This window comes from Propithecus coquereli, unplaced genomic scaffold, assembly GCF_000956105.1.
Source record: "Propithecus coquereli isolate 6110/MARCELLA unplaced genomic scaffold, Pcoq_1.0 Scaffold212, whole genome shotgun sequence".
NCBI lineage: Eukaryota > Metazoa > Chordata > Mammalia > Primates > Indriidae > Propithecus > Propithecus coquereli.
The window spans coordinates 4587387-4612685 of NW_012146301.1; the positions used below are offsets into that span (position 1 = coordinate 4587387).

A 25299-nucleotide genomic window follows, 5' to 3' on the forward strand; every position below is an offset into this window, starting at 1 on the left:
TTTCGAACTCCTGAGCTCAAACAATCCGCCCGCCTTGGCCTCCCAGAGTGCTAGGATTACAGGCGTGAGCCACCGCGCCCGGCCAGTACTTCATTTTAATATACGAATTATATTTTACTTGAGTGATTTTAGAATCTAGTAATAAGGACCATTCTATTTCCTCTACCTCTAACCCCACTCCATTCTGGAAATTTTAGTTTTTATTTTTTGACTATTATGTGTCTCCTCTTACCTTTTTGTTTCTGTTTGTTTATATGTTCAAACACATAGTGATATGCCTGGAAGTAACTTATAAATTAGAGTGTGATTGGCTCAGAAACTGTAGGATTATATATATACCTTTATTTTACTGCCTAATCTGTTTCTGTAAATTGCTGCCTAAACTAAACTCTTAATCTTTTTAATAGATGATAGAAGTTATAAATCATAAGTGTGATCTTGTCAACTACAGCTATGGAGAAGCAACTCACTGGCCAAATTCTGGGTGAGTGTTTTTTCATAGTCATTAGCTATAGAAACTTAGCTGGTAAGGAGTCTTAAATGTTTTTCATAAGTGGATTAAATGTCACGATGGAAAGAACAGTCGCAGTGCTTAGATAATAATTGTATGTCTCCTGAACCTCAGGGCGCCCCCATTCCCGTGGTCATGTCTTTGATGTTGTTAATGCCATTCATTGCAGCATGCCTGAAATTTCGATTACAGGCATTCCTTTGCTGTCCAGTGTAGCTCTTACTTGATTACTCCACCCTAACTCTTCTTCTGAGACTTGCAACCCACAGACCCCTGTGGTACTTTTTCACTGTTGACTCCACTGCATCTTCACCTCCTTCCCAGCCAGCTTAGATATGATGGTCCATCCATCATTATAATTACTCATTTCATAAGCACCCTGAAGCTACATACCTGACATACCCCCAGACTTGCTGAAACCCTGCTGTACCCTTCAGTGACCTTGCACCTGATCTGCAAAACTTCCTGTTGGTTGTGTGTATTCACTGTCTCCACATCTTCAGTGTCCACGTCTCCTTGATCCATCCCAGTGTATCTCACACACTCCTCCTCTTCTTCGTTTTATCTTCAGTGTCTTTCACCGCCAAACCCAGCATTGTGGCCTTGACATTATGTTACTTTGCCTTTTTTCTTAATGGTAATAACTATTTGAAATTATTTTATCTCTAGTATTAACTTTATTGACTGTCTCTCTCCTACTCCCACCACCAAGCCATGCAAATATGCCCATTATCTGCTTTCTGAAGAATGTCTTATCAGAGTGGAAATTTTACCAAGCCAGACCCTGTAGTTTGCTGTTATCAAATTACTTAATTTTCTCAAATAACTGGTACTGGGTTTCTTGGGAGACATCACCTTACTGCCGTTGTAACATGCAGCCTGTCATTCTTAGTCATTTCATTCTTTAATGCAATCTTGGCACATATCCTCTCACTTTATTGTCTTGGTTACATACGTGTATTTCTTTCTCTCCTTTGATATTCATCCTTTTAAATTCCTCTTTCTCTAATATTTTTTCCTTAGTCAGATATTCAGGCTTATAATTTGCAAGAGTCATGTGGCCCTACACCTTTTTTATATTAACTCCATTTTCTTCTTCATTGTTATCTAACTTCATCTCCTTTAATGTCAGCAAGTTTTTCTTGTTTCCCGTTAAGCTGTAACTAGATTTCTTATATTTTAAAATCTTACTCTTAAGGTTTTCCTCGTGTCCTAACTTACCTTTGCCGCTAAAGATTGTTCTTTTAGTCAAACAGTTCCTCCTCACAAATATGCAGAGGAATCATCTGAGGAGTTTCTTCTGAATACATTATTTTAAGTGGAGGATGTAAATGAAACACCTATTGCCACAGTCACTGTTAAGATTTTAGTATTGTAGTATATTTTCCCATATATATTAAATTTGGCATCTAGCATTTTTCCCACATTTAATCTGTCCTCGTGACTCCTTCTCTATGCTAAAACCCAACTGGAGTGTATCACTTAGAATGGCTGTATCATGTTTCACCAAAGATGTAAGTGCCAAAATTTATGTACTCATATATTTGAACAAGGTTTTGGTACTATAAACACTTTGGGAATAGAGGCAGAATGTTTATAGTTTGAGTATGTCTGCTGAGTGATTCTTATGCACACTTCCTTATTTATAGTTACTGTTCAGTTCTACAATTTAGAAACCATATTTTAGTTTGTTTTATGATATAAATTGTATTTGAAAATTTTTTCACATTATGTTATATATTATAATGTATTTCTTGAAAAATGGAACAGTTTATATGTTCAAAGGAATTCTCTCTTTTTCAGGAGAATTTGTGAAGTAATTAATGAAGCAGTGTGGAAGCACAATATAATTTATGTTTCAAGTGCTGGAAATAACGGTCCATGCCTTTCTACAGTCGGTTGTCCAGGTGGAACTACATCAAGTGTGATAGGTTAGTTTCCTGTTTTAGAAATAGATTTGTTTAAAAACAAGTAAACAAAAAATGACAGTTAAACAAATGTTAATTTTATCTCCACTACATGCAAGATACTGGTAGACCTTCACTGTGTCTTCAGGAAACTTACAGTCTAGTATGGGAATCAGCATATCTAGAGTTTATTGTAGTTTAAAGTAGACTGGAGAAAGTAGTTCAACAGAGGTACAGATGATACTTTTAGGTACGTTATTATATTTAATCCACTAAATAATTTTGGAAGATAGTTATTTTTATACCCAAAAGCAAAGTACTTAGTATAAAGTCTGGTACATAGTAAACTTCCTTGTTTCCTTATTAAATTTCATCTTTCTGTTTTATAAAAGAGGACTAGCGTAGAGAGATTAAGCAGTTTACCCCAGTGAACAGTAGATTTAGAATTAAGATACACATTTGGCTTTCTTTTGTTAATGATAAAATTTCATTCCACAGGTGTTGGTGCCTATGTTTCTCCTGATATGATGGTTGCTGAGTATTCGCTGAGAGAGAAATTACCTGCAAATCAATACACATGGTCTTCTAGGGGCCCTAGGTAGGTGCAGGTAGTACAGGGATCATTATATGTGTTTGGTTAAACTTTACATGATTGGAAAGGGCAGAATTTTAGATAATGTTTCCTTCTATTGGCTTTTAATTTTTTCAATATTTTCATTTTGATTAGCAGTCTCATCTCAGGGACAGATAATTAAATAAAATAATCGCTTCATTGTTAGGTGAGTAACATAACTATTCTGAGGATAAATTCTTATGCCTATATTCATAATCCTTCATTTACGAGGATCTAAAGAAAAAGTAAGGACTTGATTATCCTTGAAAAGTAGTGATGGCCTTGTTTTAAATAATTTTGATATTTGAACTTCAGTGAAACAAAATCCCTAAGCTTTTATAAAGCATCACAGTATAGGGCCTGCATACCAATGTTCATCTTTTAAGTTATGATCTGCTTTGAACAATTTTGGGTGAGATCTATAAGTAAGCAAATTCTGATTGACAAATGAAGTTCATCTGTTTTGGTTCCCTGAAACCCTCTATGAACTATATTTATCTGATTCTAGAAACTGATTATCTTTCTAAAGAGGTATATTAAGTCCAAATTTATATAATCCCTCATTATGACATCAGTGGTACAGGTACCTTCTGAAAAATAAAGCCTATTTTAATTCATCTCTACCTCTTTAGAGTTAATTTAGAAAAAGAATAGACTTTGAATCCAGTTCAGCAGATACTTTAGTGCCTGCAACAGGCAAGGCATAAATCAATAGTTTGCGATCTGAATTCAAAATGCCATTTTAGGATGATGCAACGAAACAGGTGGGAGCAATCACTTGGACCCTTCATGGAGGAGATGGTATTCAAGTTGGCCTTCAAAGATGGATAGGATGTTGAGAAGCAGATATGCCAAGAATAACATGAAACCAAAGATAAGCAGGTTTTAGTGTAAAGTTTTTGAGGAAATAACTAGGAGTTGGGTGTGTGTAAGTATAAAAGACGTGGTAGGGAATATTAGAAGATACAATGAGAAAAATTGGCTGGAATCAGATCAAATATGATAATGTTATATTCAATTGAGTTACAAATACCTTCGTAGTCTTCTCTGAGGTAATTTCCTTTTTAAAGAATAAATTTAGTAGTTTTTTATAAACCGTGATTAAAAACAATCAGGCTGTGGATCTCCATATGGGTCAGAAAGTTTCACCTTATACCATCTCTATAAACCACCCTCGTCAGCCCAACTAACATCACTGAATAAGAGTGACTAGCAATGAGAGTGAAAAATTAGCAAAAATTTGTTTTATGTTCCGTTAGTAAAAGTATCAAATTAATAAACTTAATTCTCTTCTAAAATTGATTTTGAAATTTTAAGTTTTGTCTTATAGTTAATGAAGAAATAAAGTATTAGAGAATGTTTAAACCAGCCTTTGCCAATCTTATTTGCAATAGAACATTTAAAGAATTATTTTAAGAAAACACTAAGGAGTTCATGAATTATGGGAGAAGTTTGGATTAAAGCAGATAATGATTCACAAACCAGATGTTCTAAGAATTGAGAGAATTTATTTTATGTTTACTATATTTGAAACATGAAATATTGCAAACTATTTGGTTTAATTATTAGACTTAATTATTATACACTATAAAATATATAAAACATTGACTAATGATCACTGAACAGAATGTGCTCTGTACTTTTTGAAAAACACTGCCTCTTGGTCAGCACTGACTGTCAGACACACAGCGTTTACTTGACTTCCAGGTGTCTACAAATATGGCATATTTCTTTAGTTTTTTTTTTCTAATTTTTTTTAATTTCAGCATATTACAGGGGTACAAATGTTTAGGTTACATAGATTTGTGGCGTATTTCTTAATGACATTACCAAATAATGTCTACATAAACAGGTTTTGAATTTTATATTTTTGAATTGTATATTGTAATTTAGAAGAAAAATATGACTGTTGTTTTTTAAATTTTAAGGAAACACTTATTTACATTTCATGCAACTCATTTTTCTAGTACCGATTTAAATACCTAGAAATGCTTTATGATTTGCCACTTTAACAGGCTAGTAGAAAATTAATAAAGAGCAATAGGAACTGGTCAGTTCAAATTCATGACTCTGTTTATGAAGTTTGCCATGTGAAAAAAAAGAATTCATGACTCTTCCAGTTATTTTTTTTCCAATTATAAAATACCCATTTCTCATTATGAACATTACTAGGCAATATAGATAGAGCAAACAAGAAAGTAACAATCACCCTAAATCTCATTATCTGTGATACGTACGGGTGACATTTTGATGAACATCCTTTTTGTCATTCTCCAGTGCATATGGGAGGTCTCACTATTCAGGCGCTTTTATAACCTACTTTTGTCACTCAGCAATATGTCATGAGCATCTTTACAGGTCAACAGATTTTTTTTACCTAATATTTGTTCTAAGATCTTCACTAAAAGGGGTGCCACCAACCCGTTTCAAATCCACACTGCTGTCAGCTCTTTGTAAAAATCCAAAGCCCTAGGATTGATTCCTCGTCAGGAACAAAAATAGTTCACTCAGTTGGGGGAAGAATGTTTGAGGGAGAGTCTAGCAACCTCTGTGGGGAATTTATAGCCACTTTTCCAGGGAGGAGAAAGTATGCCGATAATGTTATTTCTTTACTTGGGACAAAGGACAGAGCTTGTGTTGGATGAGAATGTGATCACAAACTGTGAGGGCTTTAACTCATTAGGCTTTGCTTAGCTAAAGCCCTCCATTAGGCAGTCCTGTTAGGCTGAGCTGTCTAGTATGGCGGCCACCTGGTCCCATGAGGTTGGTCTGAATTGAGATGTGCTAGAAGTATAAAATGTACACCAGATTTTGAAGGCTTAGTACAGAAAAGAATGTAAACTCTTTTTTTCCTATCAATTATGTGTTGAAATAATATTTCGGATGTGTCTAGTTAAATAAAATATATTATTTAAAATATTGTTTTTCAAAATGAGGCTTGTAGAAAATTTAAAATTACATGATGTGGCCTACATTATATTTCTATTGTACAGTGCTATATTAAATTAAGAGGGGAAATCTACTTATTATAGATGAGAGAGAAGTACTTTAATTAAGGAGTCTGAGCAATGATACTCATTTATTTTCTCTCTGTAAATATACCTGACACCTTTGGCCTGTCACACATAAACCCCCAGACACACAGAGGTTTCTGTTCACTTATAAGGAAAAAAATAAATGCTGCGTATGGGAAATAGCTATGCTGGATATGTTTTCCCCGTCGATTTTCTGTAGTAGTATCTCCGTCATTATTTGTAATGACTGCAAATAGTCCATAGTATTGTACTATAATTGATTTGACCAGTAGCCTCCTTAAGAATGTCCAAGTATCCCCACCTTTGACCACCATAAGCAAACTTCAATGGCTTTCCTTTTAGTGCTGATGGGGCCCTTGGAGTGAGTATCAGTGCACCAGGAGGAGCCATTGCTTCTGTTCCTAACTGGACGTTGAGGGGAACTCAGCTAATGAATGGGACATCTATGTCTTCCCCTAATGCGTGTGGAGGCATTGCCCTGATACTTTCAGGTAAGGACATTGCTTATTACTCTCTTACCTTATTGCAGACGAATATTTTTGTTTTCTGAAGCTCTCTAGGTAAGAACATGTGGTAGAATTGATAATGTCCTAGGACACAAAGTAAAGTTTAAGGTAGAAAATAATTAATATGATAATGACAGTTTGAATCTGTCGTCATTCATTCAGCAATACATTTATTGACTGTCTACTCTTAATGACTATCAAGCAGTCTTTTAGTTCTGGGGCTAAATTATTGAATAAAACATCAAAAATACCTGCCCACGAGGGGTTTATATTATAATTAAGGGAGACAGACTTTGAACAAAATAAATAATCATTATGTTACACGATAGAAGTCGAATACTGTGGAGCAAAATGAAGTACAAAGGGAAGAAGGGATTTCTAGGGTGGTGCACAGTGTTAACAGGGTGTCATCAGGGTCAGTCTAGGACTCAGAGTCAGGATGGCCAACCTGTTGTGAAGCTCTTACCTCAAAAATGTCCCTTTTCCAGTTGTCTCTCCCCTGCCTCCTTTATTCACCCCTTTCCTTACCATCATAGCTCTCTCTGCTCACCACATCTCCCCAAAGTGATCGATTCACACTGGTGCCACAGACCCACCAACACAAGCCAGTGGTTATGTACCACTTATTTAAAAACCCCTGTCAGTTCCACATCATTTACCAGATTGAGTCCAAACTCTTAGGATAATAATCCCTGATGTGACTCTATCCACTTTCTAGTCCTGTTCAACCTCACCAAATATTTCAAGGTCTCTCGTGCCTCCATCTTTGGGTTTCCTGCTTTCTCTACTTAGAAGTCCTTTCTGTCATTTTTTTGGCCTTGCAAACTCCTATACGTTCTGTAAGACCCAGCTCATCTGTTATTTGCTCTGATGGAGCTTCACTTTTTCAAGTTTCTCTCTGACAAAATTGGTCACTTTCTTGATTTGCTCTTTTAGCATCATTGTTTCCATGCTTGTGTTGTTTGTTTCTTAAAATATCATAGTTTAGTTTGATGAGTTCTGGAGAGGAGAAGAATGGTATAGTAATCATCTTTTATCTCTAACAACAGTCAAGATAACAAGGCTTACAAATTAATGACCTCCATGTTTTTCCCAACCTAGCTGTACCCTAGAATCACCTGGAAAGCTTTTAATAAATAGGAATTCCTGGGATCCAGTCCTCAAAGGTTCTGCTTTAATTGATCTGTCATGAGACCTCAGCATCTTTTTTGCTTAAGTTACCCTGGTGTTTATAATGTGCAGTTGTGTTGAAAACCACTGCCAATAACCATGTTCTTTTAAAGAAAATGTTTTTAAAGAAAAATGTCATTCCAGTGCCTTTAGGTGTGTGCTTGTACATTTATATTACCTCTGCATATCCTGCGTTAATGCCACTGCATAATGGACATGCAGTGACTTTTGTGGAGTGAAGTCTCAGTGTGATGCAAGCAGTTTGACTCAGACTGTTTAGGTCACTTTGAAAAACAATTAAAAAATGAGTGTTGAAACACAAGACATTAAAACCAGAGAGTCTGCATGTCGTCATACTGGTTCGGGGGAACTAGGGTTTCAGATAGTGAGTTCTCTAACACTGCTTTTCTTGTTTTTGTTTTTTAATTTTAGGTCTGAAAGCTAATAATGTTGACTACACAGTGCACTCAGTCAGAAGAGCTCTAGAAAACACTGCAGTGAAAGCTGACAATATAGAAGTATTTGCCCAAGGACATGGTATTATTCAGGTATTATTGCCTGTATGAAAAACGGGTTGTAAAGCATCATTAAGATAATGTCTTAGATGTTACTGGATAATATTTTCTGTTATAAGTGATTCAGTGTATCTAAATTCTAGATTCTATGGCCATAGTTGAACTGTAAGCAGAAAGGATACAAAAACAAATTTTATAGTTAAGACAATTTCATTGAACTAAGATGGAGAAATATAACAGATGGAGTCCATGTAGAGGTTGGAAATTCAAAGGAAAGAAGGTCAAAAACTGGTCAGTCATAATGGCACAGGGATCATCAGTTCTTAAATTTGGTCATTTGAGAACAAACAGTGTGAATAAAGAGCAGAGTGGAAGATGCAACTGGTGTCTAAAAATATAAAATTGTCCTTTTAGTTGGGGTAATGGGTAGTTTAGGGAGGTACATATGGAAACTTCCTATTTGCACTTGCTTCAACTGAAATCATGTGGATTGGTAAATTGCAACAAAGTATTTTCTTGACTCAGCCTTTTATATTCTTTTAATTAGGTTGATAAAGCCTATGACTACCTCGTTCAGAATACATCATTCGCTAATAAATTAGGTTTCACTGTTACTGTTGGAAATAACCGTGGCATCTACCTCCGAGATCCTGTCCAGGTGGCTGCACCTTCAGATCACGGCGTTGGCATTGAACCTGTATTTCCAGAGAACACAGGTCAGATATAGCCTGCAGTAAGCCGAAAGATTCACATTTGTGATTTGAATGATATCACAATAGAGAAATGCTGTTTGGGCCAGTGTTCTGAAAAGCAAGCATGAATTGACAATATGATTATTTTAAATCTTATAGATTCAAGGGAAAATAGTAGAGCACTTCAGAGTCCCAGTTCAATAGCAGTGCAATTAACATCTTGACTACTGAGGAAAAACTGTAGAATGGTTTTATTACATTGTGGATAATAAAACATCAAATTCTTTTTCTTTCCCACTTTAACTGCTTGGGTAGAAGATAGAGCTTTCAGTTGGAAAGTGGAAGCAGCCAGGGAGAATTGCAGCTCAATTAGGTATAAACAAAAGTAGTCTTCACTTTGTATTTGGTAGTTTTCATTCAGTCAAATGCTATTATTATCTGCACACAGTAATGAAAAATATCCACTAAAATGTATTTTAAAGTCATACCAGTGTCTGGTGAAAATACGAGTGGATCATGATTGTGCTGAAACGTAAGGAAGATTCTGTGACTGTTTTATTTAAGCCGTGTTTTGGGTACATTTCACAATCAATTAAACTAAGTTGCTGAATTTTTTTGAGAGAAGACAGAACTTTTTAAAATGGAAGAAAAGGAAAAAAATACTAATTTTTAACTTTTGGTCTTTTTATGCCAGAAAACTCTGAAAAAATATCACTTCAGCTTCATTTAGCTTTAACTTCAAATTCATCTTGGGTTCAATGTCCCAGCCATTTGGAACTTATGAATCAATGTAGACACATAAACATACGTGTGGATCCCAGGGGCTTAAGAGAAGGATTGCATTATACAGAGGTATTGACATGTCTTCATTTTGACTTTCTTTACTCTTTAAAATGTTTAAAAGTTAAAAATAAACTATCCCAAGTATATTTGCAATGTATTGCTTTCTTTTAAGAAACAGCTATACCTTTTAACTTCCAAAATTTTACTGCTCTTTTGGTATATCTGTATCCATTTAAGCAGCAAAATACATTAAGAATGTCATGTCCTTTTGTAAAGCAGCAAAGGGAGAGAATTGGTACAACAGAACCTTTTTACTTAGGTCATTGTTTAGTCAGCTAATCCTGGCTGCAGTTACCTTTAAATACTTAGATGTGTAAAGCATCTGTTAAACAGTAGTTGTAAATAAGCATGGAACAGTATCTCTGCCTCCAAAGTTGTCTGTAGTACTAGTTTGAGCTGATATTCAGTTGAGAGTAATTAAGGTTATTTGATTTGTACTTGATGCCTCATTTCCCCATTAGTCTGAATTAGTCAGAGATTGTTATGCATGTATTTGTTTGGGCTGTTTGCTGTTGTGTGATTAAGTGTTGGGAAATTGGTATCACCTTGTGCTTAGGACCTTTAACTTTTAAAATTGAATTAATTTATTCTGTGAAAAGATTATACGTTTTTTTCCCCTCTTTTAAAAGTTTGTTTATGGATATTGAAACGTATCTTTCTTTTTTCAAGGTATGTGGCTATGATATAGCATCCCCTAATGCAGGTCCTCTGTTCAGAGTTCCGATCACTGCAGTCATAGCAGCAAAGTAAGTAACAGGTTATTCACCATTTACTGTCACATTGAAGTTTTTAATGACTATTTATGGAGTAGTGTAGACTTTTAATGGATTACCAGTCCGGAACTAAGTATTTGGGATGTAGTCTTAATTCTTGCTACTGGCTAGCATTTTCAGGTGGTGTGAGTCAGCCATGTCATTCCTTGTTAACTGTGAGAACAAGTGATGGCACTTGGCATCTGCCCTACTCTTCCATCAAAACTGTCAGGGTTACTGATGACCTACCTCTTCATTGCCCAGTTGAGAGGATAGCTCAGCTTTCGTCTTACCCAGTCCCTCTGCAGGGTTTGATAATATTACTTAATCCCTTTCCATCCCTGCCTTTTTTGTCCCCCTGTGTCTGGGGTTATTCTTTTCTCCTGGTTCTTCCACTTTTCTAGGCATTTAATGTTTCTAGGCTTCTAAATTTCCATCTTATCCACCCTGGGGCCATGGAATCTGGTCATTTTACTTCCTGCTTAAAATATTTCAGTAGCACTTCCAAGGATCAGATTCAAGCTTCTTAAAATAGTAAACAATGATCCCTTGCAATTATGGTCCCAATCAGTGTTTCCAGTCATTCCATACAACAAATTACACATTTTAACCGACTCCCTGATTCTGATACTCCAAGTTTCCTTGGGATTTGTGCGTTTACACAGCTGATTGCTTTGCTTTGATTGCCTGTCTTTTAACTTATTGGCCAGACACATTACTGGTCCTCCCTGGATAAAGGGAGTCCCTTCTTTCTGCCTCGTGCCACTATCTACATGCCCCTGAACAGACATTAGCTAAAATACTGTAACTTTTTAATTAATTTATGCCATTTGAGACCACTGAAGACACAGGGACTGTATCTTACTCCTTCCTACATGGAGCCTGTTACATAGTATGTACAAAGCAAAGCAAATTGTTTAGTAGATCAATGGTGAGATTGGGAGTATGAGAGTACTGGAAACAAGTGAAAGTTCTAAGTTAACAATTTCTGTTGAATTTGTTATTTGGACAAATAATAAGCATGTAACAAGTCTCAGCCCATGAGAAACATAGTTTGAAATCGAGTAGATTAAAAAGTGGCATACACATGGAAAAATTGCACAACAGTTAAATTCTCAGCCATATATTCCCTCAAAGTCCAGTAGGAATTTAGACAAGGTAATTTATAAGACCTTCAGGAATCAGCTGATACATCATCTCCTTCAGGAAGGTTTCCTGGGTTCCCTTTGAATGAACAAGTATTCTTCACCCATTTTCCCCTAAAGCTTCCTGTCTGCCAGGAGCATCTTATGTTAAATGTCTCTGATGGTTTCTCTCTCCCCACTAGGTTGTGGAGGGCAAAGGCTCAGGTTTTCTTCATTTTTATATTTGTAGCTCCCGATAACAGTTCCTCCTGTGTAGTAGGCACTCATTAAATGTCATACAGACAAGAATTTATCTCTAGCATCTACGTAGTTTCCATGGCATGTAGTTATACATCTGACCTTTATGTTTCATTGATTGCTTACAAAAATGCTTCAAAAGTAGTTTGTCATTCTTCTTTAATATTTTACAGCATGGGAGCATTTTGAAGCTATAAGAGGAGCTTAATTTAAAACCAGACTCATAGCAATAAGACAGTGTGAGTGACACAAAACATTACCCATTAATATCTAGGACTCACTATCGTTCAGAATCTGGTAATTGGAAAATTCTGTGAATGTTGTAAAATTCCTTTAACAAAAAAGAGCTTTTTTTATAGTGTGTATGTATATATCTTACAAATTATAAAATAGACCGAAAGAATTATCTGCTATCCAGAGGTTATCTTTGTTAACATGTTGCAAAAACTGGATGTTGTGCATACTGTTTTGTAACCAGCGTTTAAGTCCCTGTGTTTATCTCTAGTGAACTGTTCTCTTATATTTATTCAATAAAATCTAGAGTACCAGTGGGCTTACTATAAACATAAAGCTGTTTTATGAGTGAATCACATTTAATAATTTATTTGTATTTTCAGAGTAAATGAATCATCACATTATGATGTAGCTTTTACAGATGTACACTTTAAACCTGGTCAAATTCGAAGGCATTTTATTGAGGTTCCTGAGGGTGCAACATGGGCTGGTAAGTAAAATAAAGTCTGTCTTGACCACTTATCTCCATGTACATTTCATCTGTATGATGATTTATGTGAAGTTTGTTTATTAGCAACACTTACTTTTCTCATAATAATACTATATGTATTTAGTACCTTAGATTTGCTGTTAGATTTAAATTTTTTTTTAAATCTAGTACTATTTTGCATTGGCTTATACAGCATATTATCTAGGCCATCTTAAGATTTTTTTTTAAGGAATGCTACAAATCTATTTAACCAGAGCAGCTGTTGCTTAAACCTAAAATGTCAAACTTGCAGAATTTTAGAAATGGAGTTTCAATCTTTGAAGTTCTATAAACAAATCGAAAGTTCATGAAAGATTTTTACTTTAGTGTCTCTGAAATTTTGAGAGTAAATGATTACTTAAACAATGCTGTTGAATTATATATTACAGTCCTATGAAAGTAATCATGTCATGCCTTTATACAAGCGTATAGGTATACCATATTTTCCTTCACAAGTTCTACGTCCTAATTATGTAATTCAGAAGTCAGTATTGGGGGTGGGGAATGTAAGCTGTCAGAGCTCACTCACATTGATAGAAAGAAAGAAATGTGGACAGTCAAGAAAGTGTCACCCAATTTAAATTAGTAGCCAACCTTATTAATATTTCTTGGGTTAGGGCCCTCTGCTGGGCTTTTTACACAGATTATATCTCATCCAGTCTCGTCAGAACCTATAAGGTAGATAGGTGCCATGTAAAAACGGCTTGTATTTAACTTAGGAATGTATTTTAATACTCATATGCAAATACAGATGTGTTTACGTCTAAGCTTATTAAAAATGAAATAATGAAATCATATGAGAGCTAGTTTGGGAAGAGCTAATTGTCTTTGTGGTTCCCCATACCACCTTCTGGTCATCTGTCTATATGCAGTCCATCTGTCTGTCACTTGATGGCACAGGAAATGGAAGGCTTTTCTTGTTTTATACAACTGGGTAAGGGCAAAATAATGAATAGCAAAAGCTGAGAGTTAAAGCAACGAATTGAACAGGGTCCAGTATAGCCTGTTAATGTGCACACTGCTTTAACAATCCAGACTCTGCCATACACTAATGATTACCTGGGGCAGGTTTCTTAATTATCTGAACTTCTGTTTTGAACTATAAATACTGTTTATTCTCTTGCTGAAAGGATTAGAGATTTTATAAACTCCTTGGTTCATCCATGTTGAGATTACATTCATACACTTGACAGTTCTTCAAAGGGGTAGAGTCAGAATTGCTCCGTTGAACAACTCTGTGGTGCCATTCACACAGGGCCCCTTGAAGTTTTACAGCTCGAGGATCTGGTAAAATGCACAGTGGTAATTAATATTAAAGAATAAAAATCTGTGGTTAGTGTTATTTAGTGGTAAATGTGAGTCATTATAATGGCCTAATTATGATTTATTTAGGTAAGCATTTAAAATAGTTTTTTAAATAAAAATTTATCAAGTGATCTAGAATGAAAGTAGCTTAGAGCATTTAACAGTCTTAGATTAGAAATCTACAGATGATTTCTATTTCAAATAATTAGACATAGTGTGGTAACATTAGATTAGATTTTGTATTCTTAGCAACTGATGAGGTTTCAAAAGCTCTGTGCCCACTTGGCTTTGTGAACCAATGGATTGATCCTTGCTTCAGTTCCCAGTTCCCTTGAATTAAAGCAGGTATTCTTTAGATAAGTTGCTGATCTTGCTTCACAGTGATTTTGGCTTCTCTCCAGCTCTGTCTCAGAGTAAAGTTAAGCAGGTGTAGTTCTGATGGTCATACTTTCTAGATGCAAACAGGACACAAGTAAAGAGGAAGAGAGTAGGAAAAGTTATTAATGAAGTTGAATAAATAGGTACTAATGGAATTGAGGCATGATAACAAATTACAATCTTCTATATCAGGAATTGATTGGTTTTCAGCTAAAACAAGAAAGAAAGGGATTTTAAAAGGTACCTGTTTAGGATAATAGTGTGTACATCTGTGGACAGCTTCTGTTTCCTGGTGTTTGTAGCGTGGTGGTGGTTCATTTTTATACCAGTTTATTTCCCAAAGAAAATCTTATACCTTTCTAGCTTTATTAATATTCTGTTGATTGTTTTTAAGGAAGTTTACAGATTTCATTTGAATATCCTTTTATTTTTGATATAATCCCTAAACAAGTAGAAATTATTAAAACTACTCTGTGTTGATTTTAAGTCTTAACAGTTTAAAACTTTGCTTCTTTCCCTGTTGTTTTAGAAGTTACAGTGTGTTCATGTTCTTCTGAGGTGTCAGCCAAGTTTGTTCTTCATGCAGTACAGCTTGTGAAGCAAAGAGCATATCGAAGTCATGAATTCTATAAGTTTTGTTCCCTCCCAGAAAAAGGAACACTGACTGAAGCTTTTCCTGTCCTAGTAAGTTTAATTGCAATTTGAAATCCTAAAATAATTATTTTCCTTTTTGGTACGGGCTAAGACTAAGTATTTGAATTTGATCTTATAGTTTCTATTCAGAGTACATTGGAACTGTGTATTTTGTTAATGCCAAAAAAGTGAAGTAGAAAGATAGGAAGTCTAATTAGGGTACTTGAAACTGATTGGAGGTAAATATTCATCTCTTTAATTTTTGAATAATTTAGTCAAAGAAAAATGCTAGTCTGGTAGAGTGTCATACCTCATAATTTAGACCCTGATTTAGATTGCTTCCTCATTGCAAAACAGATTATTTCCTTCTTTAAGACTTTTCTGTATGTCAGTTATTTTATTAATACCCTTTTGTTAAGAATCTATGATGTTAAGTTGCTGCTGTTCCATGTCTAAGTTATCTCAAATAATGTGAGATCTCCAGTCTTATCTCTGGTGCTAGAAGTGATGACTAGTCTTTCTTCCATAGAAGGTGAAGGTACTGATGTTCTTTCCTAAACTTCTACTTTTTGTTTTCAGTTGGTTTGTGTGATTTTTTTTCCCTTATCTCTTGTGTTTCTGGTTACTTTCATTTGTGTTCTTCTGTGGATCATTGTTACATGACTCATCTTTTTAAACTTTCCCACTCACTGATTACTAGAAAATTTGATTTAAAACTTAGTGCTAAAACACTTAGTGATTTAAAACAGTTTGTCCTTATTTTATTATTTTTATTTTTCAATAAGAATAATGTGACCGTGATTTCATTTTGCTTTGGTTGGCAGGCATCCCTGAGCCCAAAACTCAGCTGTGGCTATTGAATATAACTTACAAAGTTACAGTATCCTTTCTCTTGTCATTATTCCTAATTATTTTTCTCTTGGTCCTAATTTTTTATTCCATCTTATTTTTCACCATTATTTTATTGTGCTTTCAAAAGCTGCCTCAGCTCTTTCATGACAAAAAGTATAAGATTATGGGTAAATAACTATGTATATTTAAATACCCACATCTTGTCTATGCAACTGTGATTTGTCTCTTAGCATAGCTGATAAAAGTTCTTTGCATTTTCTTACTACAAATAGGAAACTTTAAAAGCATAGAATTGCTCTAAAACAGCTAATACTTATATTCCATAATTTGATGAAAAATAAGAGAAGAGATTTATTTATAATTTATTGTTTTTTTCTGCAGGGTGGTAAAGCAATTGAATTTTGCATTGCTCGTTGGTGGGCAAGTCTCAGTGATGTCAATATTGATTATACTATTTCTTTCCATGGGATAGTGTGTACTGCTCCTCAGTTAAACATTGTAAGTTCTACAACATTTACATCATTTTTAATGTCAACTATTTTTATTATTGACAAGTAATTTCATTAGTTTGATTTAAACTTTAATGGGGAAATTTTTTAATAATGTTTAAGAAAGTAATATGGTAAATATCCTTCGTAGCATGCATCTGAAGGAATCAACCGTTTTGATGTTCAGTCCTCCTTGAAATATGAAGATCTGGCTCCCTGCATAACCTTGAAGAACTGGGTCCAAACACTACGGTACCATTCTATATTTTAGGGGCTACAAATAGTGAATATTGATTGAGGGGAATCTCTTACACTCTTTGAAAAGAGTTTTTCTTAAATCCATCTGAAAGTTGGAGATGAGAATGTATCTTTGCAGTTCTCTGGGAGGCAGCCCCAGGAGTAGCTTCTAGCCTCACTATCCCGCCTGACCAGCACAAGCTGGTTAAGTATGATGGATAGTCCATCCCAGTCAAGCCTACTTAGGATCAGTGGGCATTAACCTTTTTATTTCTTGCCATAAAATAACAAGTTAACATTCCTCTGACATTATTTTCCAAATCTTTGTCCAGTCCTTTCAGAAACTGCATTACTAGAAAGTTTTATTGAATGGTAGAAACTTAAGTACTATAGTCTGCTGTTGGTGCCTGAGCAGCTTCCTCTATGAAAGCAGGGCACCTTGACCTATGTTCACACACTCACTATAGTTGAAAGATATCTGATTTTTATTGTTTAATCTGACCTTAACTCATATCAGCATGAAGCCTAGTAATAAGGGCATTAAGGATAGTAGTCAGTGACACAATTATGTGTAAAGATATACTGCCTTCTAGAATTATCAATAAAACTTAAGACTTCAACTTTTGAAGAAGGTATATCCAGTTTCTGTCATTTTAATGTTTTCCCCAAACTCTCAAAATTAGAACTAAATTTAAAGCAGACTATTAAGTTTTATCAACATTTTTAACTATATTTAAAACTCATGTTCCCAATCTCAGTGTTCTCCTTTACAAAATCTGTACCTTAATAACTTGCTTCAGAGGACTACTAAAAAGAATAAATACCATTCACTCAGTCAAGATGAGGGCTGAGTGTGGCCCTTGGTGTGTGGTGAGCAGCACCGGGGAGCGAGGGTGGCCTGGCTCGGGTGACCTGGCTCGGGTGGCCTGTGTTGTGTATGGGTAGCACTGTCAGCAGTTTAGATAGAAGGGTTCAGATCAAAACCTATCCTGTAACACTGTTAGAGATTGTCACCCTAATGTTGAGATTTGATTGTGTTAAGAACTATTTGGCAGCACTTGAAAATGTTTTTATCATGAAAAGATTATCTTTGTAATATTTATTGCATGTATTGCTATGGTTCAATCAATAAAGAATTATATGTTACTGATTAAAATGTTATGAAGTATACTGAAAAGCACAATTTTCAGGAATGCTCATCTGTCATTTTATAGATTTTGTTACTTACGCTTTTATTTGTCTCATTCAATGAACTGTTAAATCAGTTATGCGATTCCCTCATTACAGGCCAGTGAGTGCAAAAACAAAACCTTTAGGATCAAGGGATGTTTTGCCAAATAATCGTCAACTTTATGAGATGGTCCTGACATACAGCTTTCATCAAGTAAGTGTTTACCTAATAAAGTATACCCTTTTGATGAATTTCTGTGTTTGTTTATGAGTCATAAAATCAAAAGTAGAAAGTATATATGAGATATATAAGTACAATCAAGTAATTAACATGGAATTAATTTGGACTTACTCTTTAGGAAATTATAATTTATGATTATCTAAGTACCATTCAGGTGTGAAGTCACAAAGTGTAATTTAGTGGTGACCTGGCCTTGAGCCTTAGTTTTTATAATCACTGATATTGATACCTGGCTAGTGGTGCCATCTGATCCAGGGACAGCTAGATGTCTCAGAAATACCACATGCCTTCTGGTCGTGATGCTGGGCCTGCCTGCTTTCTGTGAAGGCAGGCATCAGCACAGGGAAAGAGCAGAATAGCTCCTAGGTGGGATGAGTGGTAAAAGTAATTGGGGCCAGTGGAAATGCTGGATGGAAGAATTTTGTAGGCTTGATGAGATTTCAATAAAAGTGTCGTGGAAACACAGTATCAATTTGGTTTTAATGTTAGGGAGATGATTGATTTCAGTGAATTGTCAGATTTCAACTTTATGAAGTAATCAGAGGTCCTAATGAATATATATTGCTTATTAATGAATAAAGATAGCTCGATTTGTATTTTTAAAACTCTGTAAAAGTGTCTTTCATTAGTGCCAAAATACTAGATGTTCTACATTTCACAATTTTTTTTAACGCAAGGAAGCATTTTTAGTATTTTTAAGTGAAGAAGTCTGATGTCAATAACAATATTGAAAATCTGTATTAGAAATCATATGTAAACTGGCCGGGCGTGGTGGCTCACACCTGTAATCCTCGCACTCTGGGAGGCCGAGGCAGGAGGATCGCTTGAGCTCAGGAGTTCAAGACCAGCCTGAGGAAGAGTGAGACCCCGTCTCTACTAAAAATAGAAAAAATAAGCAAGGCATGGTGGTGTGCGCCTGTAGTCCCAGCTACTTGGAAGGCTGAGGCAGGAGGATTGCTTGAGCCCAGGGATTTGAGGTTGCTGTGAGCTAGGTTGATGCCATGACACTCTGGCCTGGGCAACAGAGTGAGACTCGTGTCTCAAAAAGAAAAAAACAGGTATCCTACGTAAACTATGTCAAGTAATCATTCTTATTTTTATTTTTTTATAGCCTAAGAGTGGGGAAGTAACTCCAAGCTGCCCACTACTTTGTGAATTATTATATGAATCAGAATTTGACAGCCAGCTGTGGATTATTTTTGACCAGAACAAAAGACAGATGGGTTCAGGCGATGCCTATCCACATCAGGTATAAAATTCCCAGTAATTTTTAGAATTAACAGAAGCTGTTTCCTGAACTAATGAAACTCTGATTTCTTGTTATGGTAATATTCATATTTGTTTTAAATGCCATCGTTTTACATTTAGTACTTTTTAAACCACGAGAAGATTTGTTGTTTATTGTAGTTGTTGAACAGATTGTGACAACTTTTCTGTCATGTAGTTGGGATGAATCATGTTTTGGGGTAGAGGACAAACATAACGCTTGCAGACACTGGTCAGGATGGCTTTTTGTTTTTAACTTTTCTCCTTCGTGCACATTGCTTCCACCTGTCTGTAGGTGGAAAGCAAATCATCAGAGAGATGTGAGCACCTGGTCTGAATAGGATAAAGAGAGCACTATGGCAGTGGTCCTGTGTCTTCAGTTTATTAGTACTTTCAAATTTACTTCTTCCTTGGACAGCTGTGTATTGCGTGCTTACTACATGTCAGGCATCATGCTTTGTGCTGCCACACTGAAGAGAAAAAATCCTGTAATCATGTAATTTATAGAAATTTTACACCTAAATATTTTTACAAAGAAATGAGATAGTTCCTGTATCATTTATAATTTTAGGCTGAATGATGAAAATATATGAAGGTTTTTTTCCAGTTAGTCATTCAAGGAATGACATCCTTTTTTTCTTCAAAGCAAGCAGAGTCACATCTCATTACAGACTGGATTATTGCAGTGCCATTACTTCATTTAGTTCTTAATCTCAGAAGAAACTGCTGCTATAGAGTATAGCATCCTATTCTTTTGTACATGTTAACTTGGTGGAGCATAGTAGATTTTTATTTTTTGATCTCTGTTGACTTCCTGTTTTTCCCGTCTGTGATAAAGCGGTATGGCATTTTGATTATATTATAAAGATGAGCTGGGCGCACTGATGCGCACCTGTAGTCCCAGCTGCTCAGGAGGCTGAGGCAAGAGGACAGCCTGAGCCTGGGAGTTTGAGACTGTAGTGTGTTATGATTGCACCTGTGAATAGCCACTGCACTCCTACCTGGGCAACATAGAGAGACCCCATATCAAATAAATTAATTAATTAAATAAATGAACACATACATACATACCAAACCAACCAACCATCATATGTATACACGTTTGTTACAAGCACGTGCCTCCACACCCAGCTAATTTTTTCTATTTTTTTTTAGTTGTCCGGCTAATTTCTTTGTATTTTTAGTAGAGATGGGGTCTCACTCTTGCTAAGGCTGGTCTCAAACTCCTGGGCTCAAGCGATCCTCCTGCCTCGGCCTCCCAGAGTGCTAGGATTACAGGTGTGAGCCACCACAATTTGCGAACTTCTTGGCATTGTTTTGTACATGTCTCTGAGGATGCATGAACTAGAAAATCATGGGTTTTATCGGTATTGAGCATACACTGATTTTTGCTAAAAATACGAGAGTATTCTGTTGTTGTGGAAACAGTTAAGGGCTTTGGAGTTAGTCCTGACTCCAGCTCCTTTATACTTTTGTATTGTGTAGGCAACTCACTTGATGTCCCTGAGCCTGTTGCCCACCAGCACACTATAGGGTCTTTGTGTATAGGTAGATATTTGTAGAGTGGCTTGCACTGTACCTCACATATTGTAAGCAGTCTGAAAATGGTAACTGTTTCACTTTATCCTCTTAACTGTGATTTCAGTTTACCTAGTTAAACTTAATTTACCCAAATGTTGTTTTTTATTTTTAGTATTCTTTGAAACTGGAGAAAGGAGATTATACAATTCGGCTACAGATTCGCCATGAGCAAATCAGTGATTTGGAACGTCTTAAAGATCTTCCATTTATTGTTTCTCATAGATTGTCTAATACCTTGAGCTTAGATATTCATGAAAATCATAGTCTTGCACTTCTGGGAAAGAAGAAATCAAGCAATTTGACATTACCACCCAAATATAACCAGCCATTCTTTGTTACTTCCTTACCTGATGATAAGTAAGTGATAACATTGCTTGTACTTAATGCCCGTCTCATACGCAATACATTAGGCCAAATTTATAGTATGTTGTCATTTATTATTTTAGACTGATGGTATTTCTCCCTTTTGATTCTTGAAATCTTAGCTTTGGGAATTCATTCAATTGTTTTGGTGTTTTTCTGCTTAATTATCTTTGTGAAACTTTCTCTTTTGTTGCTTTATTTCCCCCCTCTTCCTTTTGTTAGAATACCTAAAGGGGCAGGACCTGGATGCTACCTTGTAGGATCCTTAACATTGTCAAAGACTGAACTTGGAAAGAAAGCTGTAAGTATTAGTTTATTTACACTGAAATTACCTATTCCAAAATTTCCATTTCTTTGAAGATGGAAATTAATTCTATATTTCAGAATGGGTAAAAGAGAAGATATCCCTGGAAAGAAAATTTCAATAGTTTTTTTCCCCAAGTTAATAGTGAAGGTCAATTAATATTTGGTTATCTTTTAAAATGAGTCATATATTCAAATATTTAGTGTTCTTTTTCACAAGCTTAAATACCTGAGCCCTGAACCTGTCCTACCTCACGTGGCTAATACACACACACTTCCTGCGAAACATGTAGATCCAAATCAAACTTTGCTTAAGTAAATGTGATGTTTAACATTAAAACGTGTTGTAGAATTTTAACCAACATAATATTATGGATATAGGAATAAATCACATTCTCTTGGATTGCTTCTAAAAATTAGTTGGAATAATTATTACTAAGGAATGGTATTTTTCACCCATGTACGGATCTTTTTCTGGTTGGAGTTTTGCATAATAGAAAATATGAGATATTTATTTTGGCATTGCCTTTTCGTTTTAAAATTATGCGTTTTGTTAGAAACATGTTGCTGGTTGTAGTTTGGAGATAAATGTTACAATTTTACAGGTGCCTGTTTTTCTTTTTTCTGTCTGTGTTTTCATTACAAATTTATTGTGAGAATGGTGTTTATATAGATTTGTCACCTTTTTTGTAAAGTCATTTTAGCTCAGTGCAGTAAAAGTTGTCATTCTTACATGTTTGCATTTCTCTTTAGTGTTAGTTCTTACAAAGCTAAGTAAGTCTACCACCTAATGCTGGAATCTACAAATGCTGTTGTCAAAATTAGTAGATCTCATACATCTTAAAATTGTATTTATTTCTTGCTGCTGTTGAACCCAAGGCTATTTATCTACCGTCATAGAAGCATAATTGGGGAATTTTGTGCTTAGAAAAAGTTGCCTACTCTGACATTTCTTGGTTCTCATTTCAGTTTATACTTTTTATACATGCATACTTCAGTATAATTTAAAGTAAGTCAGTTGTTAATGATATTGTAATTCATACATGCACTGATTTAAGAAATCCTGGTAGTCATTTTTGTTAGATTTCATATCACCGGAAGCATAGCTACTTCAGCTATGAATTTTTCATTCACATGACAGATGACTCTTACAGAGTCCACTTCCTTGTAAAGAGTATAATAAAAAAGCATTGTTAATAGAGGTATGCTTTTAGCAATTCAGAAATAGTTACTACTTCCTACCTAAATTGTTTCAGAGGCAGTTGTGATATTAAATTATAAACAGGTGATATTAACTATAGTTATTATTTATCAGGGTAGACTTTCTTGAGAGAGAGCAATAATCTAAAGCTATTGAGTTGGTTGTAATTTCTATCACATTGTTTAAATCTTTTCTCAATAGTTTTGCATTTCTTGTTTTTGGTAGTTGGGAAAGTAACTTAATTTTTACTTACCTTTGACTTTCACAGTAACTTTGATGCTTTTTATACAAATGCATAAGCTTGTGTGATTGTCATGACATCCTTTAAAATCAGACTCTGTAGACTGTCAGCTAAATTTAGTATTTTAAAAAATGTTCTCATCACTAATGGATTTTGATCTAAATTTTTCAAATAAAAAGTTGAAAAAGATTTACTCTTAGGAATAACATATTTGAGTGCATTTTTATTTAAAAAGTGAAAGTGGCCATGTTGCTATCCTTAAAAGCATGCCATTTTGATTAGAGACCTGACCCTTCTAAGTGCTGTGACACAGGTGGAACATAAACTGGAAGCAAATTAGACAGAGGTATTGTCTCCATCCTGTGTAGATTATGCATGTTTTCTTACAGAATGTCGTTCTAACTCCCAGGGGCAGTCTGCAGCAAAACGACAAGGAAAATTTAAAAAGGTACTGATTGTCAGTTCTTAAAAAAGATGTCTTAAAGCCTTATTTGCATATTGAACCTTTTTTCTGTCACTATTATAAATTTTTTTTTAAGTATTTCCCTTAGTTTCCTTTCTTTACATTCTGCAGTATAGTGCTCTTAACTATCCCTGCAAGCAATGCTGACATACTGCTTTTCTAAAGGTTTATTTTTCAACCATAAATTCCTGGAAGACCCTGTTTTCTGCGTATAGAAAAATTTTAATGCTATTCATTTCTTGGTACAAATATGATGCCTAGTAACTATTTGAAATTTTGCATATCTAAAATCCTACAGAGAAATGAGTGTAATTTTTTCGCCATATAGGCCAAAGTGCTTATTATTTTTAAAGTCTAAAAGCATTTTTAAATTGGATGATTTGATTTATAAATATATTGCAGCTCTTTAAAGTGAACTTTATTCCTTGCTCTTGCATCTGTCCAAGTGCTGGAAGGGCAGAGCAATGGACATAGAAGGAAGAGAAGTAAGGACTGCTGACCGAAAATTAAAGCCCACACTAAGAGCGCAAACAGATTTTAAGAGCATACTTATAAGTGGTCTGATTGACTTTCCTGTAGCCTATTAAGCAATCATTGATTGACTGTGAGAGCCAAATTTTAAAAAAAAGCCAATTTCAAAAAAGAAAATTTCTAGTTTAGGTATATTCTAGAGAAAGGGACACACTTGATGAGCTCTCTGGTGAAGACCTGACATCAGCATTTTAGTGATTTCTTCATGCAGAAAGTGTTAACAGTGGAAGAATCAGAGTTTTAAGGTATAAACAAAAAACTTTGTTTTTTTAATTTATAATGATATGGAACTGGGGGGGTCACCATTTTATAATAGCTAAAATTCCTTTATTAAAATGTCTTCTGAAATGTCCATATTATTACATAATGGTAAACATTTTGTTCAAACAAAATGCACTACTAGGAATCATATTTCAAGATAAATGACTAAAGACCAGTATTTCTCAGCTGGATGTCTTGACCTGTTTGGGTCCATGTAAATTTATTTAGTGGAATATAACCAGCATTTTTTCAAAAAATAGGAAATGTTAGTTCAGCAGACTCCTTAAATTATAATTTCATTTTATGTATTGTTGTGTATATCTTTAGGTCATTGTGAAAATAGTTTGAAGGCCACTGCTTTAGAGAATGAGGAAAAGGTAACCTAGGAACCCATTAAAAGTATAAGATAATTACACAAAGCCATAGCCAATTTTTTTTCCTTCTTTTTGTATATTGTGGTTGACCTTTTGGGAGTTTTCCTGGATTTTTATTTGGATTGAGTTGTATGAGGTAGGAAAATATCAATGAGTAGGAAGATTATTACTTGTAAAGCTTCATATGAAGAAATTGGCAACTAGAGATACCTCTGCTTATTCCTCCCTATCTCCAGTGCAAGTACACAGTAAAGCTTCATTTTAAAATTAATCAGTCTTAAGAGTTTTATAGTCACATTACAAAGGAAATATATATAATTTTTGGTTGATGAAAATACCAAATAACATTTTGTGCATAATCCCCAATGGATTTGTTCTCTGAGTTTGTGACTTGATTTGAAAAAGTACCTCACCCTTTTTGAAGTTTATGGTAATATGAAAGAGTATTGTTACTTTTAACAGGTCATAAATAGCATTCAAATATGATACAAATCTTTAAAATAGTTTGTGTAAAGCTTTTAAGTTTTTGACTGTGCAGTTATTAATAATATAGGCACTAAGGAAATTGCAGTCTTTAAACCCACTTAAATGATGGTCTGTTATGTTGCTTAAAGAGTAGTTACTGATTTGGTGAATTGGTCTGATTCTAGAAAATATTATTCAATTTGCACACTATTGAAATGCTTTGTGAATAGCCAGAATGTGGAATGATTTTTTTTTTT

At 34.9% G+C, this 25299-nt stretch overlaps 1 protein-coding gene across 1 annotated transcript in view; it reads left to right on the forward strand.

Moving 5' to 3' along the window:
• The window catches only part of TPP2 (tripeptidyl peptidase II), a 72180-nt gene that overhangs the window by 29039 nt on the left and 17842 nt on the right, over positions 1-25299 (forward strand). Inside the window, exons 7-22 of the mRNA XM_012644436.1 lie at positions 408-484; positions 2315-2442; positions 2917-3016; positions 6409-6557; positions 8175-8290; positions 8805-8973; positions 9644-9801; positions 10462-10538; positions 12544-12650; positions 14902-15056; positions 16239-16355; positions 16497-16597; positions 17870-17966; positions 19105-19242; positions 20953-21197; positions 21426-21504. Coding sequence (XP_012499890.1) covers positions 408-484; positions 2315-2442; positions 2917-3016; positions 6409-6557; positions 8175-8290; positions 8805-8973; positions 9644-9801; positions 10462-10538; positions 12544-12650; positions 14902-15056; positions 16239-16355; positions 16497-16597; positions 17870-17966; positions 19105-19242; positions 20953-21197; positions 21426-21504 — 2013 coding nt within the window. The remainder of the gene's footprint in view (positions 1-407; positions 485-2314; positions 2443-2916; positions 3017-6408; positions 6558-8174; positions 8291-8804; positions 8974-9643; positions 9802-10461; positions 10539-12543; positions 12651-14901; positions 15057-16238; positions 16356-16496; positions 16598-17869; positions 17967-19104; positions 19243-20952; positions 21198-21425; positions 21505-25299) is intronic.